At 37.1% G+C, this 12,759-nt stretch overlaps 1 protein-coding gene and 1 pseudogene across 9 annotated transcripts in view; both read left to right on the top strand.

Annotated features, from left to right (window-relative positions):
* COL5A2 (collagen type V alpha 2 chain) overlaps positions 1-12,759 on the top strand; it is a 387,158-nt gene that overhangs the window by 326,908 nt on the left and 47,491 nt on the right. For all 9 annotated transcript variants that reach the window (XM_042949421.1, XM_042949419.1, XM_042949417.1 and 6 more), the window contains 7 exons: positions 617-727; positions 2,292-2,369; positions 4,551-4,595; positions 5,548-5,601; positions 6,246-6,299; positions 7,370-7,423; positions 10,352-10,405. In XM_042949421.1, the coding sequence (XP_042805355.1) occupies positions 617-727; positions 2,292-2,369; positions 4,551-4,595; positions 5,548-5,601; positions 6,246-6,299; positions 7,370-7,423; positions 10,352-10,405 (450 nt within the window). The remainder of the gene's footprint in view (positions 1-616; positions 728-2,291; positions 2,370-4,550; positions 4,596-5,547; positions 5,602-6,245; positions 6,300-7,369; positions 7,424-10,351; positions 10,406-12,759) is intronic.
* On the top strand, positions 10,972-12,216 carry LOC122227885 (annotated as a pseudogene).

Raw genomic sequence — 12,759 nt, 5'->3', positions numbered from 1 at the left:
AGACTAAAATTCTTACCCAAAATATACCATGCCCCTAAGCAGAGGCTATGATCCGTGCTGAAGTCAGCAGTGTCAGCAGAGCTGATGAAATTGCTGTAGTTGGCTGGATTGCAATCTATTTTTTTTAAGATTTTATTTTTCTTAGAGAAGTTTGAGGTTCACATCAAAAATCAAAGCAGGCACAAAGAGCTCTCATATATGCTCTGTCCCCATACATGCATAGCCTTCCCCATTATCGACATCTCCCATCAGAGTCCATAGTTTACATTAGAGTTCCTCTTCGTGGTGTACACTCTGTGGGTTTGGACAAGTGTATACTGATACATACATCATCATCACAGTACCATTCATAGTGTTTTCACTGTCCTAAAATTCTCCTGTGGTTTGCCTTTTGATCTCCCCATTCCCACCCCAACCCCTGGGAACCACTGATCTTTTTCACTGTTTCCCTAATTTTGCCTTTTCCAGGAATGTCATAGAGTTGGAATCATACAGTATGGCTATTCATTTTAAACATAATGAACACTTCCTCTCCATCAAGAAGTCTGTCTTTTAGATTTCTACTTAAGTACATATTTGGCAATGGGTTCTAATGAGCATGGGCTTGTTTTTCCAGGGTCCTCGTGGTCCTCAGGGAATTGATGGAGAACCGGGTGTTCCTGGTCAACCTGGTGCCCCTGGGCCTCCTGGACATCCATCCCACCCAGGACCTGATGGCATGAGCAGGGTAAGTTCTATATATTGTTGACTGTTATATTTAGATTATATATTAGTTTTTAATTTTTTTTTAATTTTTGAAGTATAGTTGACATACAATGTTATATTAGTTTCAGGTGTGCAACCTATTGATTCAACAATTCTATACATTACTCAGTGCTCACCATGATAAGTATAGTTATTATCTGCCACCATACAATATTATTGCAATATTATTCGTTGTATCCCCTATGCTGTACTTTTCATTCCAGTAACTTATTTATTTTATAACTAGAAGTTTGTACCTCCTAATCCCCTTCACCTATTTTGCCCATCCTCACCCAAAATTTTGATACATTATTAAGAGTTTAAGTTGTCTTAGTTCAGAAGTTGGCCCTTGACTGCAACAGCAGCTAAGGGAATGCAGTGAACTCGGAAACCCACAGAGAATTGTCAGAAAATTCACAAGAGCATTTTGTAAAGTACCGCTTTGAGTGACTTATTTCTCAGTGTCAGTTCTGGAACTGGTTTGGTTCTTTCTGCTGATTCTAAAGGACTGCTAATATTGTTCCCAATATGAATTGAAAAGGGAAACATCTCTAATCTTCTGCTGTTCTTAGGCTCAGAATGGTCACAAAATCTGTGTCATTTCCTCCACAAGAAGGGAGGATGACAGATCCATTATGATGTATATAGAAAGGGCTACCTAGTTGACACTAAAAATGTTATCTGATTACTTCCCAAATTTTAGTTTCCTGCGAGAAATAAAATAAAGCAAAATATCTTTCTATACCTGCTTCTTTGAATTCTTAGTGGCAGACATAGGTGATTTATGAGTAGATTGCATAGCAAAACAAAGGAACATATGGAGCCCTGAAATATGATTTTTGTTTTATAACAATTTATACATTTATTTCTCAACTGATTGTAGAAGTAATTGCCAATTAATTTTTTTAATAATATACACATTTACCCCCCAAAATCTGGAAAGAACTCCCGGAATATATGTGGACCATTTTGGTCAGTTGGGTTACCAGAGTTTCTGTGATGTGAAAGAAAATAGGTAAAACTGTTGCCAATTCTTAGAATAGTCAAAGATTAGAAGGATTGTAAAATCTTTATCAACTTATATAAATACAGTGTAAAGTTTACTGGTCATGAACAAAGAAACAAGAATACCATCTAAGTAAAATAGTCTCAAATTGAAACTGGAATCTTTAGGGAAAATGTTTAAAAGCATCTCTTAGGCTCTGTTCAGATTTTTGGCATGGGAGAAAATCAGATAAAGAGATTTAAAGCTGAAATCGATGAGACTGGAAGAATGATACATGCTTTTACCAAGTATGAGACATTTGGCCCATTGAAGTCGTTATTCTGAAGCAACATAGTCATGAATATTCTAAGGAAGATTGTTCAATCAAACACATACAATGAAAAACAATTTGAATCTTTTTCTGTGCTTTAAAGTCTAAAATATCAAATGATTCTCAACAGAGCCATTCTATAAGAATCCCAGAGAATGTGCATTTCTGAATTTAAGTTTGTTGATATATGTCTCTTACTTTGGAAATAACATGAAGATATTGCATTTATAGCCATTTTCAGCTCAGATGGCTGGATTGGATGAAAAATCTGGACTTGGGAGTCAAGTAGGACTGATGCCTGGATCTGTGGTAAGTGAAAATTTTACTGATAATCAAGGTTCTTGTGGAAAATAACATTTTGTAAAGCAAGGTTTGAATTTGCTAATTAAGAAGTAATATGTGTCTTATTTTTTTGTAAGTTTATTTTGAGATTGGGGCAGGGGTGGGGGTTGGTGGTGAAAGGGCAGAGAGAGAGAGGTAGAAAGAGAAAATCCCAGGAAGGCTCTATGCTGTTCGCCTGGAGGCCAACTGTGGGGCTCGATCTCACGAACATGAGATCATGACCTTAGCTGAAATCAAGTGGGATGCTTAATTGACTAAGCCACCCAGGCACCCCAAGAAGTAATATGTGTCTTCTTAAATAAATCCACCCATTAATTCATTCAATTTATGTATCAAATCCTGCCATGCACCAATTAAAAAAGCCTAGTGGGTGTTCCATTTATAACTGTGCGAAGTATTTGTTGACTTTAATAAAGGGCTGCCTATATATTTTATTTAAAATTGGAAGAAAATAAAAAATTTAAACATATAACCTACTACAACAAAAACTGTACTTTTAATGGTGTTAGAAAAAGTGATCTGGCAAAATTTTGACATGGGAAATTTTGCCATTTTAATTTTCATTATTTCCTACGTAATATCCTCTGGATGCCTATGCCAACAACTCTGAAGTTTCCTGACTGGACCTGCTAACCGTTCCGATCCTCTTTTGAATTTCTTCAACTGCCAAAAAGAGTCCCATTTTCTCTGGGCAAGTACTTTAACCTGGGTATTCGGAGAATACAAGCTCACTGAATGAATTAATACTTATCAAACCAACAATCCCATGCTTTTCTTGTTCATAACATAATTCAAAGGCATCCCAGATTAATGGAGTTTCAAGGCAATAACAAGTATAAAATTAGACCACAGAACCACCGCCTTTACCCATCCTTAAGGCCAGCATTATGAGTGACTTAAATATTGTTTGTATACTTTTTAAGTCACTAGCAGTATGGGCTCATACAATGATTATCTTGGGATATTTTTCTGAAATATATGAGTTTTCATCCATTAGAAGTTCAATTGCATATATGTTTGTTTATTTATTTGTTTGTTTGTTTGTTTATTTATTTATTTAAATGTTTATTTATTTTGAGAGAGTATGAGCAGAGGAGGCCGGAGTGAGAGGGAGAATCTTTTTTGTTGTTGTTGTTTTATTATTTTATGGGAGAATCTTTTTTTTTAATTTTTTTAAAATATTTATTTATTTTTGAGAGAGAGAGAGAGGGCAGGGGAGGGGCAGAGAGAGAAGGGGACAGAGGATACAAATCTGGCTCTGCGTTGACAGCAGAGAGCCCAATGTTGGGTTTGAACTCAGGAACCACAAGATCCCTACCTGAGTAAAAGTCGGCTTAACCGACTGAGGCATCCAGGCATCCCTATGTTTATTTTTTTTAATGGGGCTTTTACTTTCTTACTAGCTAAAAATCTGATCAATTCACAATAAAAGTTTAATTTTTTTGCCATAAGAACAAATGGTTTTGATTTGATTTCACTTTCCCTGACATTTGCAAAATTAGGTAAAATTAGGTAGATATATTATTAATAAAATGTTTCAAATTGCATTTTCCTTTTCTTCCCTTTGTCATGCCTTGGTATAATTATTTCATGTTTAATAGGGGAAAGCCTGTGTGGATCCTTTAAATGTATGTTATGAAAGACAGAAAGAATCCAGAAATCTCAGTGCCATAGATAATTGTAAATTAACACTTAATATAAACTAGTCAATATTGTTGATGGCTTCATAAGTCTTTAATTTGATGTGCTCACTTAAATTATGAGTTTTCTGCCATGAAGCTGAAGAACAGTTTGATATAGACAGTTTGATAATGCCTGCCAAGATTTTTCTTTTGTTGGCTGTTCTGGCTTAACAGAACCACCCTCATGCATGCAAATGCTCTTGTTCCAAAGACATTGGGTGTATACAGGCATATCCTTTTTTCCCTTTATGAGACTGAAAGTATGTATAAAATCATCCCAAATGTTGTCCAGACTTTAATCTTCTTGAATTTAGCTGCATTCCAGATGAGTACAAATGGAGAATGTCATCATCTTCTGCTGTCAGAGCTTCACTTTTCCAGATTCTAAGCCTGATTCAACATTTTTGAAATGTTTGGCCTAATTGTCATGAACACTATCCAACTCTTCTTCTCATTTGTTTTTAAGGGTCCTGTTGGCCCAAGGGGACCTCAAGGCCTACAAGGGCAGCAAGTAAGTCTTTTTATGATTAAACTACATACTATAGCAAAAAAGAAACAAATACAAATAAGGTCTCTGTGACATGAGTGTTTTTTGGCCAGCCTTTCAATTTCATATTGTAATGCTCACTTTGAACAGGCTGTATTTAATTAACTTCTGCTCAGAAATATATGCAATATGTTTTTCAAGTTTCTTCATGGGACTGAAGTTCCATCATCTGGATTCTTTATGTGACTGGCCTCCAATGAAAAGAATTTTTGTACCTTCGCTTCTGAAATAACAGATCATTATCTCACATCATAATGAAAATTCTCATAATTGGTTATGTGCTAACTCTGAGGCTGTGAAATCAGATCACAGAAGCTACCACCATGTGGTGTTAGAAATCACAGTCAAGGTAATCAATCCATGGAATCTTTAAGAAGAATATAATACTATACTTTGTTTCTATAGCATATCAAATACCAATAAAATAGTAACGTAGTGCTCTTTTAATTTTTGTGGTGATTTAACCAGCAGTAGGAAATAAGTTTTCAAGAGAAAGGGAAAGAAAGAATTCTTAGCTCTTACCATATTGTCATTATCATGTGTGTGGAGTTTTACCTCGCGCCATTTTATATTACTGCCATTGGTGAATAGAAAATGTAGTTGTTGGTGATGATGAAGAAGATGACAATCATGATCATGATGATAGCTATCCCATCGATGGAACACTCTGTGCCAGCATTATTCTAGGTTCTTAACATGCATTTGTTATTAAGAGAGTTACAATAGCCTAATGAAGTAGGTAGCTTGATTATTCTCACTTCAAAGATTAGGAAATTGAGGTATAGAGAGATTAAGTGACTCACGCAAAGTTGGAAAGTGGTAGAGCCAACAATTTAATTTATTCTGTTTTTCTTTGGTTTTTATATATAATAAACATATAATTATATTTATTTACATAATTTGTTCTCAATTTTAGGGTGGTGTTGGCCCTACAGGACCTCCTGGCGAACCTGGTGAACCTGGACCAATGGTAAATGTCAAGTAAGCATGTAGACCCAGTTAAATATGGGCCCAGCATTATAATAATGTTGTGAATTATTTATTTTACCAGCTCTTTCCTAAAGTAGCAAGAAATTACAGTCCAGTTCAGGAGGCCTGTATTATGGACAGTGCTTAAGACATATGTTTCTTATAGCAGGGTATTCGAATTTTGTTAATATTTATGTATTTTTTGAGAGACAGAGAGAATGTGAGTGTGAGTGGGGCAGGGGCAGAGAGAGAGGGAGACACAAAATCTGAAGCAGGCTCCAGGCTCTGAGCTGTCAGCACAGAGCCTGACGTGGGCTTGAACTCACAGATGTCTAGATCACGACCCAAACTGAAGTGGATGCTTAACCAACTGAGCCACCCAGACGCCCCTGTAGTAGAGTATTTAAGTTCAGAGGCTTTGAATATGGTTAGCAGACCATGCTGAGATATTTGCATTCATAAAATTAAAATTCTTTCCTTTGAGTACCTAATCGAGGCATGCAACATAAAATTCAGAATATTAATAAAGCTATTTTCTGTGATATTTTTCATTTGTCTCAACAATATTTTAGATTATCTCATTGGTAGGTATAGGTAAATATAAGTAAATTTTCTTTTTTTCCTTTTGTTTTATTTTGTTATTAGGGCCCAATAGGTGCGCGTGGACCAGAGGGCCCTCCTGGAAAACCTGGTGAAGATGTAAGCTGCCATCTTTCATTTTGCTTTGAAATTTTGCAGAAATTAAGAAGGAGCTACATGAATATTATTCATTAATTCCCAATTTATTTTCTCCACTTTTAGCTTCCATTAAATGCACACAAAACTGGAGAACTCAGAGTGTGGTTTTACAAAATCTAAAAGTATTCTTAATCTTGGTGGTATTCTCTTTTTCCTTGTATTCCCCAGGTTTTTTTTGTCCATTATAATTTCTCTGTAAGATACTAGAATTGCTGTCATGATAGCCACGACTTTTGCTGGTGGAACCTTTGAAATGAATTTAAAGAAAAATACATTGCTCTGATGGCTAACCATCATCACGAGGTCTTCATTGAATGGAGTTTTTTAACGTGCTGATAGTATAGTGCCAATATTGTTCTCCAATGCTGAAAAAGCCATTTCCTCATTTTTAAAGTTGAGACTCAACTTCAGATTTTAACAGTAATAACATGTGATCTAAAAACAGGGTGCAAAAACAGATTTGCTTCTCTGGATTTTTTTTGTTAGTTGTACCAAAGCTGAGGATAAAGCCATGGTTAAATCATTAATTTCTCTGTGATACTACACCAAGTAAATACTTTCTCCTTGTGTGTTGTGAGATTTATTTAAGGAGATTACATTGAATTTGGTCATAAGGAAAATATGTCTAGTAGTTCTTAGTTTATCACAAGAAATGACAAGTAGTACTCTTAAAAACTTTTAATTCAGTGCCACATGAGGATATAGAATTTCATAGCATATGCCTCTGTGTGTACATGTGTGTAAATTTTGACGTTTATGAAATGGTAAGCTAGGTCAGACTAGTATAATTTATATTAATTTCTTCTTCTGGATAAATTAATGAGAACTTCACAAACTGACTTGCTCTAATGGATTGCCATCAGGAGTAGAGCCAGTACTTTTATACTGTTTACAGCTTTGGGCATGAGCTTTCTTAAAAAGTCTTTTGTCTGCAATTGATTCGTCATCTAGTCTTAGAAGGGAACATTTGAATCCTCTTTGTTTCTCCCTCACCTTGCCTTTTTTTTTTTTTTTTTTTTTTTACCTTAAAGGGTGAACCTGGTAGAAATGGAAACCCTGGTGAAGTGGGATTTGCAGGATCTCCAGTAAGTTTATAATTGTCAGTACAATGCCATGAAGGCCAACTTTGAAAGGCAAAGAACATTAAAATTACCTTGTGCTTCATTCTATGCATGTGGACTAGTTGCTCTCACCAACATATGTTCCCTTCTGTCATCGTGAAGCAGTACATTTTGCCAGAGTGATAGCTAATTCCAATTCCTATTTTGCATTGGCCCCATATGAACAATTGGCATCAGATAATCATTTTATAACCTAATACGGATACTCTCCAAACTTACTGTCAAATTTGCAAAGTCACCAGCCTGACCTCTTTACATTTCCCAACATCCTAATCCCATTTATCTTTTTAATATTTTATTTTTTGTTGTTCACATATCAAAAAGAACAGCTTGAAAATTTATTGATTTGTTTTTTATATATGATAGGGGCAATAAATTATGCCTCTTTGGCTGCTCTCCAAACCCTAATGTTGGCTGAAATCCTTAATTGGTGTTCTGGACCCTAAAATCTTATGACAAGATATACTGATGGCCAGCACTCCTAACAGAGCTGTTTTTCCCCCCTTGGTTTACTACAGAGACATGTCCCTGGTGACGCACTCCACCAAGAATTCAGGATCTGAGCCCCTTGGCCATATTCTAAGCCCACCTTTCTGTCCTCACTCATGTTACTTTTATAGGCCCTCTGCTAGGATATGCTACGCAGCCAATGGGGAAAATTAGAGATCACCAAGCGAAACCCTCTTAACATTCTTGCTCTTAAAGTTTCTTCTTGTCTGGCATCCTCTAAATGGATTTAACCTTCTACTCCCTACATTTCCTATGATTTTCTAATGTTTCTTGCAATCAATACAACCAATAGTGCTGAATTAGTCTCCATTTACTTCCTGAAAAGTATTGAGGTTCAATGCTTGGATTTTTTTTAAATAAATGAGTGCTCATCTTTTAAGGGAATTTACAGGGCTGTAAGGATTAGTTTCAAATATAAAACCAATTTCCCAGCTCCCTGCTCCCTCTCTTTCCTTTCCTCCCCCATCAGCCTGGGGAGTCAGTGCAGACGAAGGCATGAGGTTTAGTCATTACCACAGATGTCCACGTCAGCCGGTCCAGGCTTGAACTCCCACCCTGCTGCACTCTTGCACATCCTCTCAGTGTGGGCCCTCCATGGGGAGGAAGCAGGCCCTGCCAGCATGTCACAGATGCACTCTGCGAGCGCTGTGCAATGACATGTGATTGGGGTGTGATGACAGTCTTGGGTCAGCAGAAAGAGAAAATTTTATGAGTACTGGTACATCTGGTTCATTTTCTTGTTGCATTAGAGATATGTAATCACTTGAGAATTTCCTTGCAGACCACAAAAACTCAAAGTTAACTAATTACTTGAAATAACATAGTTCAGTAATTCTCCTATAGGCTCAGTGTACTGTGTTTTCTGCTCAGGAAAGAGGGGGAGCAAATCTACGTAAAGGGGAGCATTCCAGTGGAAAAACTTAAAGGAAGTTCTTGAAGTGAGGAATTCCTAAGCAGGGCTGTGTAAACAGAAGAATTAGTGGAACTTTATTTGTCCAGAGAACGTGGTTTGATGTGCCCTGACTGTTATAATCCTTCCTTAAAGCACTACTGAGACATTTTCCCTACAAGAGGTCACAGAGGAATGATTGCTTTGCTTTTATCATATGAATTTCATTTAAGGAGTATTCACTCATTTAGGAAACAGTGAATGAAGGCAATGATGTACAAAACAGAAGACTTTTCCATCTGTGTAAGATTGTGTTCGAATAAGAGAAGTTCCTTAGGAAGGCTTAGGAAAAGTGCTTGAGTGTTAAGAGAAATGTTAAACCATTTCTTCAGTTGTTTATACAATGATTATTCCTTGAATGCCCACTCACGTAAGGCTTAGTGCCAGGGATATGCCCACTCACATAAGGCTTAGTGCCAGGCATATGCAGATTAATAGTAATAATTGTTAATAATTGATACAGCAACCTATGCTATCAGTGTACTCAATCGACTGGTACCAGTGGTAATAGCATTCAGTTCAAAACCAAATTAATGTAGGCAATGAGAATAACTGAATAATTAAGTCACCGGGTCCTTATCTATTTTAAGAGGGTATGAGGAAAAAGTTTGAAGCATCATTTCAAAGTAGTCATACCATTTGGATTTAATTTTCTGTTTGATTTCTATTGTTTTTTATTCACTATGCTTAGGTGGAGGATGCACAAAATTAGCATCAATTAAGGAGTTATTGAGTCAAGGAACCAACTTGTTCTCTCCGTATTCTTGACCATCCCTTCTGTTGGATATTTCATTTCTTCAATTAATCTTTTAAACAATCACAAATCCATAAAGCTTCTGAACATTTTACTTGAAATCAATTTCTGATCACATTTTAATGCAATCTCCCCAATCATATTCTGCTGCCAATATTTAGTAGTTCAGAGAAAATAAAACACATTGGTGTGTACAAGTGTATTGATTCTTCTGCCACAAGTAAAGCACAATATAGAGAAAGCATAGTTTTCCTTAAGTTACTTTTCTGTTTTTTTTCCATATACAGTGACTTAGTTGATTCAGACATTGAACATGTTGATTCAGGCTTATTTTCTTGTTTTTTCTTTGTTTTTTCTATGTTGTGGGGTTTTTTTTTTTTGCTACTAATTATAATGCAGTGATATAATTTCAAAATTTGGAAATGTCATCAAATCAATACCTGGCATTATTCCATGTCTTTGTGTAAGTCATGTTTCCATACCTAACAGTGAGTTTGCTTTGCTAATTTTTGATCATCTAGGTGTATTTCGACAGATTAAAAGTACACTGCCCCTTTCTCTTCTTTGGTATGTTAGTGGAAAACTATGTATTAGATATTCAGTTTGAACAAAAAGTGTATTAAGCAGTTTCCTGTTCTTATTAATGACTCTCAAATGCCTTCTCTATTTTTTCCCATAGGGAGCTCGAGGATTTCCTGGGGCTCCTGGTCTTCCAGGCCTGAAGGGTCACCGAGTAAGTTCAATCCTTTATAATCCTTGCAGATACCATGGCTTATACCAGTAGGGTCCGGGGGGGTGGGTGGGGCATTACCTTTAACATCTTTACAATTCTATTTGTCGGTTGTCTTTAACTGGCTGTAGTGTCAGTATTCATCTCTGGTCACCAACTTCACAATGCTTTTTTCTATTTCCTTTGAATTTTATCTGATTCTATAACAAATATATTTTGTGTTCTTACCCCCATGCTGGCTACTGTGCTACAAAAGAAGACATAGTGGTGAATGAGAAAAATCCCATGGTTGTCAGCTTCAGGCTAATAAGGTTTACAGTTAAGAAAAAATAACTGCTCCATAATGAAATAAGTGACATGATACTAGAAAGTGCACTAAAACATAGGATGGGCCCAGTCAACCCCGATGTGGAAGGCATGGAATGCTTCTGTCTTTATAACTCATGATAATTAATATGTCATTGTTATATATTATCTACATATATGGAAATTACATATCACTCAAAATGGAGGTAAAACTGCTGCCCAGTAGCCCCCAGCCTGACTTCAGCAGTGGCTGCCACCAGCAGGGGGAGGAGGAAGAAGATCCAAAGGAACTAGAGCAGTTGAGAAAACTGTTTATTGGTGGTCTGAGCTTTGAAACTACAGATGATGGCTTCAGAGGACATTTTGAGACATGGCACACTCACAGATTTCGTGGTGATGAGAGACCCCAGGGGTTTGGGTTTTGTGAATTGCTCTTGTGTTAGGAGGAGGCAACAGCAATGTGTGCTTGACAACAAAAGGTTGATGGGTGTGAAGGGGAACCAAAGAGAGATATTTCTAGAGAGGATTCTGTCCATCTAACGATGAAGAAAGTGTTCACTGGTGGTATGACAGAAGATATACAAGAGTATAACCTGAGAAACTTCTTTGAAAAGTATGGCAAGATTGAAACCATAGAAGTTATGGAGGACAGGCAGAGTGGAAAAAAGAGAGGGTTGCCTTTATAACTTTTATAAAAAATATTTATTTTGAGAGAGAAAGAGTGCACGCATGTGCCCAAGCAGGAGAGGGGCAGAGAGAGAGGGAGAGAGAGAATCCCAAGCAGGCTCTGCACTATCAGCACAGAGCTGTGAGATCACGACCTGCCTGAACCAATATCAAGAGTTGGACACTTAGTCGACTGAGCCACTCAGTGCACCCCTGCTTTTGTAACTTTTGATGATCATGATAAGGTTGATAAAATTGTTGTTCAGAAATACCATACTACTAATGGGCATAATTGTGAAGTGGAAAAGGCCATTTCTCAACAAGAAATGCAGTCTGCTAGATCACAAAGAGGTCATGGAGTTGGATCTGGCAACTCTATGGGTCGTGGAGGAAACTTTAGAGGTGGCGGTAGCTTTGGCCATGGTGGAAACTTTGGTGGAAGAGAAGGCTATGGTGGTGGAGACAATGGCAGCAGAGGTAGTTTTGGAGGAGGTGATGGTGGATAAAGTGTATTCGGAGGTGATGGTGGCAACTATGGGGGTAGTCCTGGTTGCAATAGTAGAGGAGGCTATGGTGGTGGTGGACCAGGATATGGAAACCAAGGAGGCAGATTTGGCTTTAGTGGTGGAGGATATAATGCTTACCATGAAGGAGGAAATGTTGGAGGCAACTATGGTGGTGGTGGGAACCATAATGATTTTGGAAATTATAGAGGACAATAGCAATCAAATTATAGACTCATGAAGGGGGCAGTTTTGGTGGAAGAAACGTGGGCTTGTCCCTACAGTAATCGTTATGGATCTGGTGGTGGAAGTGGTGGATATGGTGGTACAAGCTGCTAAAATAATTCAGAAGGAAAAGCTACAGTTCTTAGCAGGAGAGAGAGCGAGGAGTTGTCAGGAAAGCTGCAGGTTACTTTGAGGCAGTCATCCCAAATACCTGAGAGGAACTGTAAAAATCTGCCAGAGAGGAGTGATGATCCATAGTCAGAAAAGTTATTTCAGCTTAAACAGGAAACCCTTTTTGTTCACGTCTGTCATAGTCACAGTTTGCAAACAGTGCAATTATTGACTAATGCAACGTGGTGTTAAATTGATGTATGTTCCTGAGGTCTTTTATCTGTTGTGGCTTTGTCTTTGTCTTTGTCTTTCATTACATCAGGTATATTGCCTAGTAAATTGTGGTAGTGGTACCAGGAACAAAAAATTCAGGAATTTTTAACTTTGCAATATTTGCAAAGTTTTTCTACATTTTACTACAGAAACTTTAACAAAATGCAGTTTTGAATGTGTTTCCTTGTGAGTTAACAAGTAAAGAAGATCATTGTTAATTACTAGTTTGTATGAATTTTGTTAAAGTTAACTGTAAAGAAACACCTCCTGACT

The sequence above is a fragment of the Panthera leo genome, chromosome C1 (genome assembly GCF_018350215.1).
Source record: "Panthera leo isolate Ple1 chromosome C1, P.leo_Ple1_pat1.1, whole genome shotgun sequence".
NCBI lineage: Eukaryota > Metazoa > Chordata > Mammalia > Carnivora > Felidae > Panthera > Panthera leo.
This window is presented reverse-complemented; position numbering and strand designations above follow the sequence as displayed.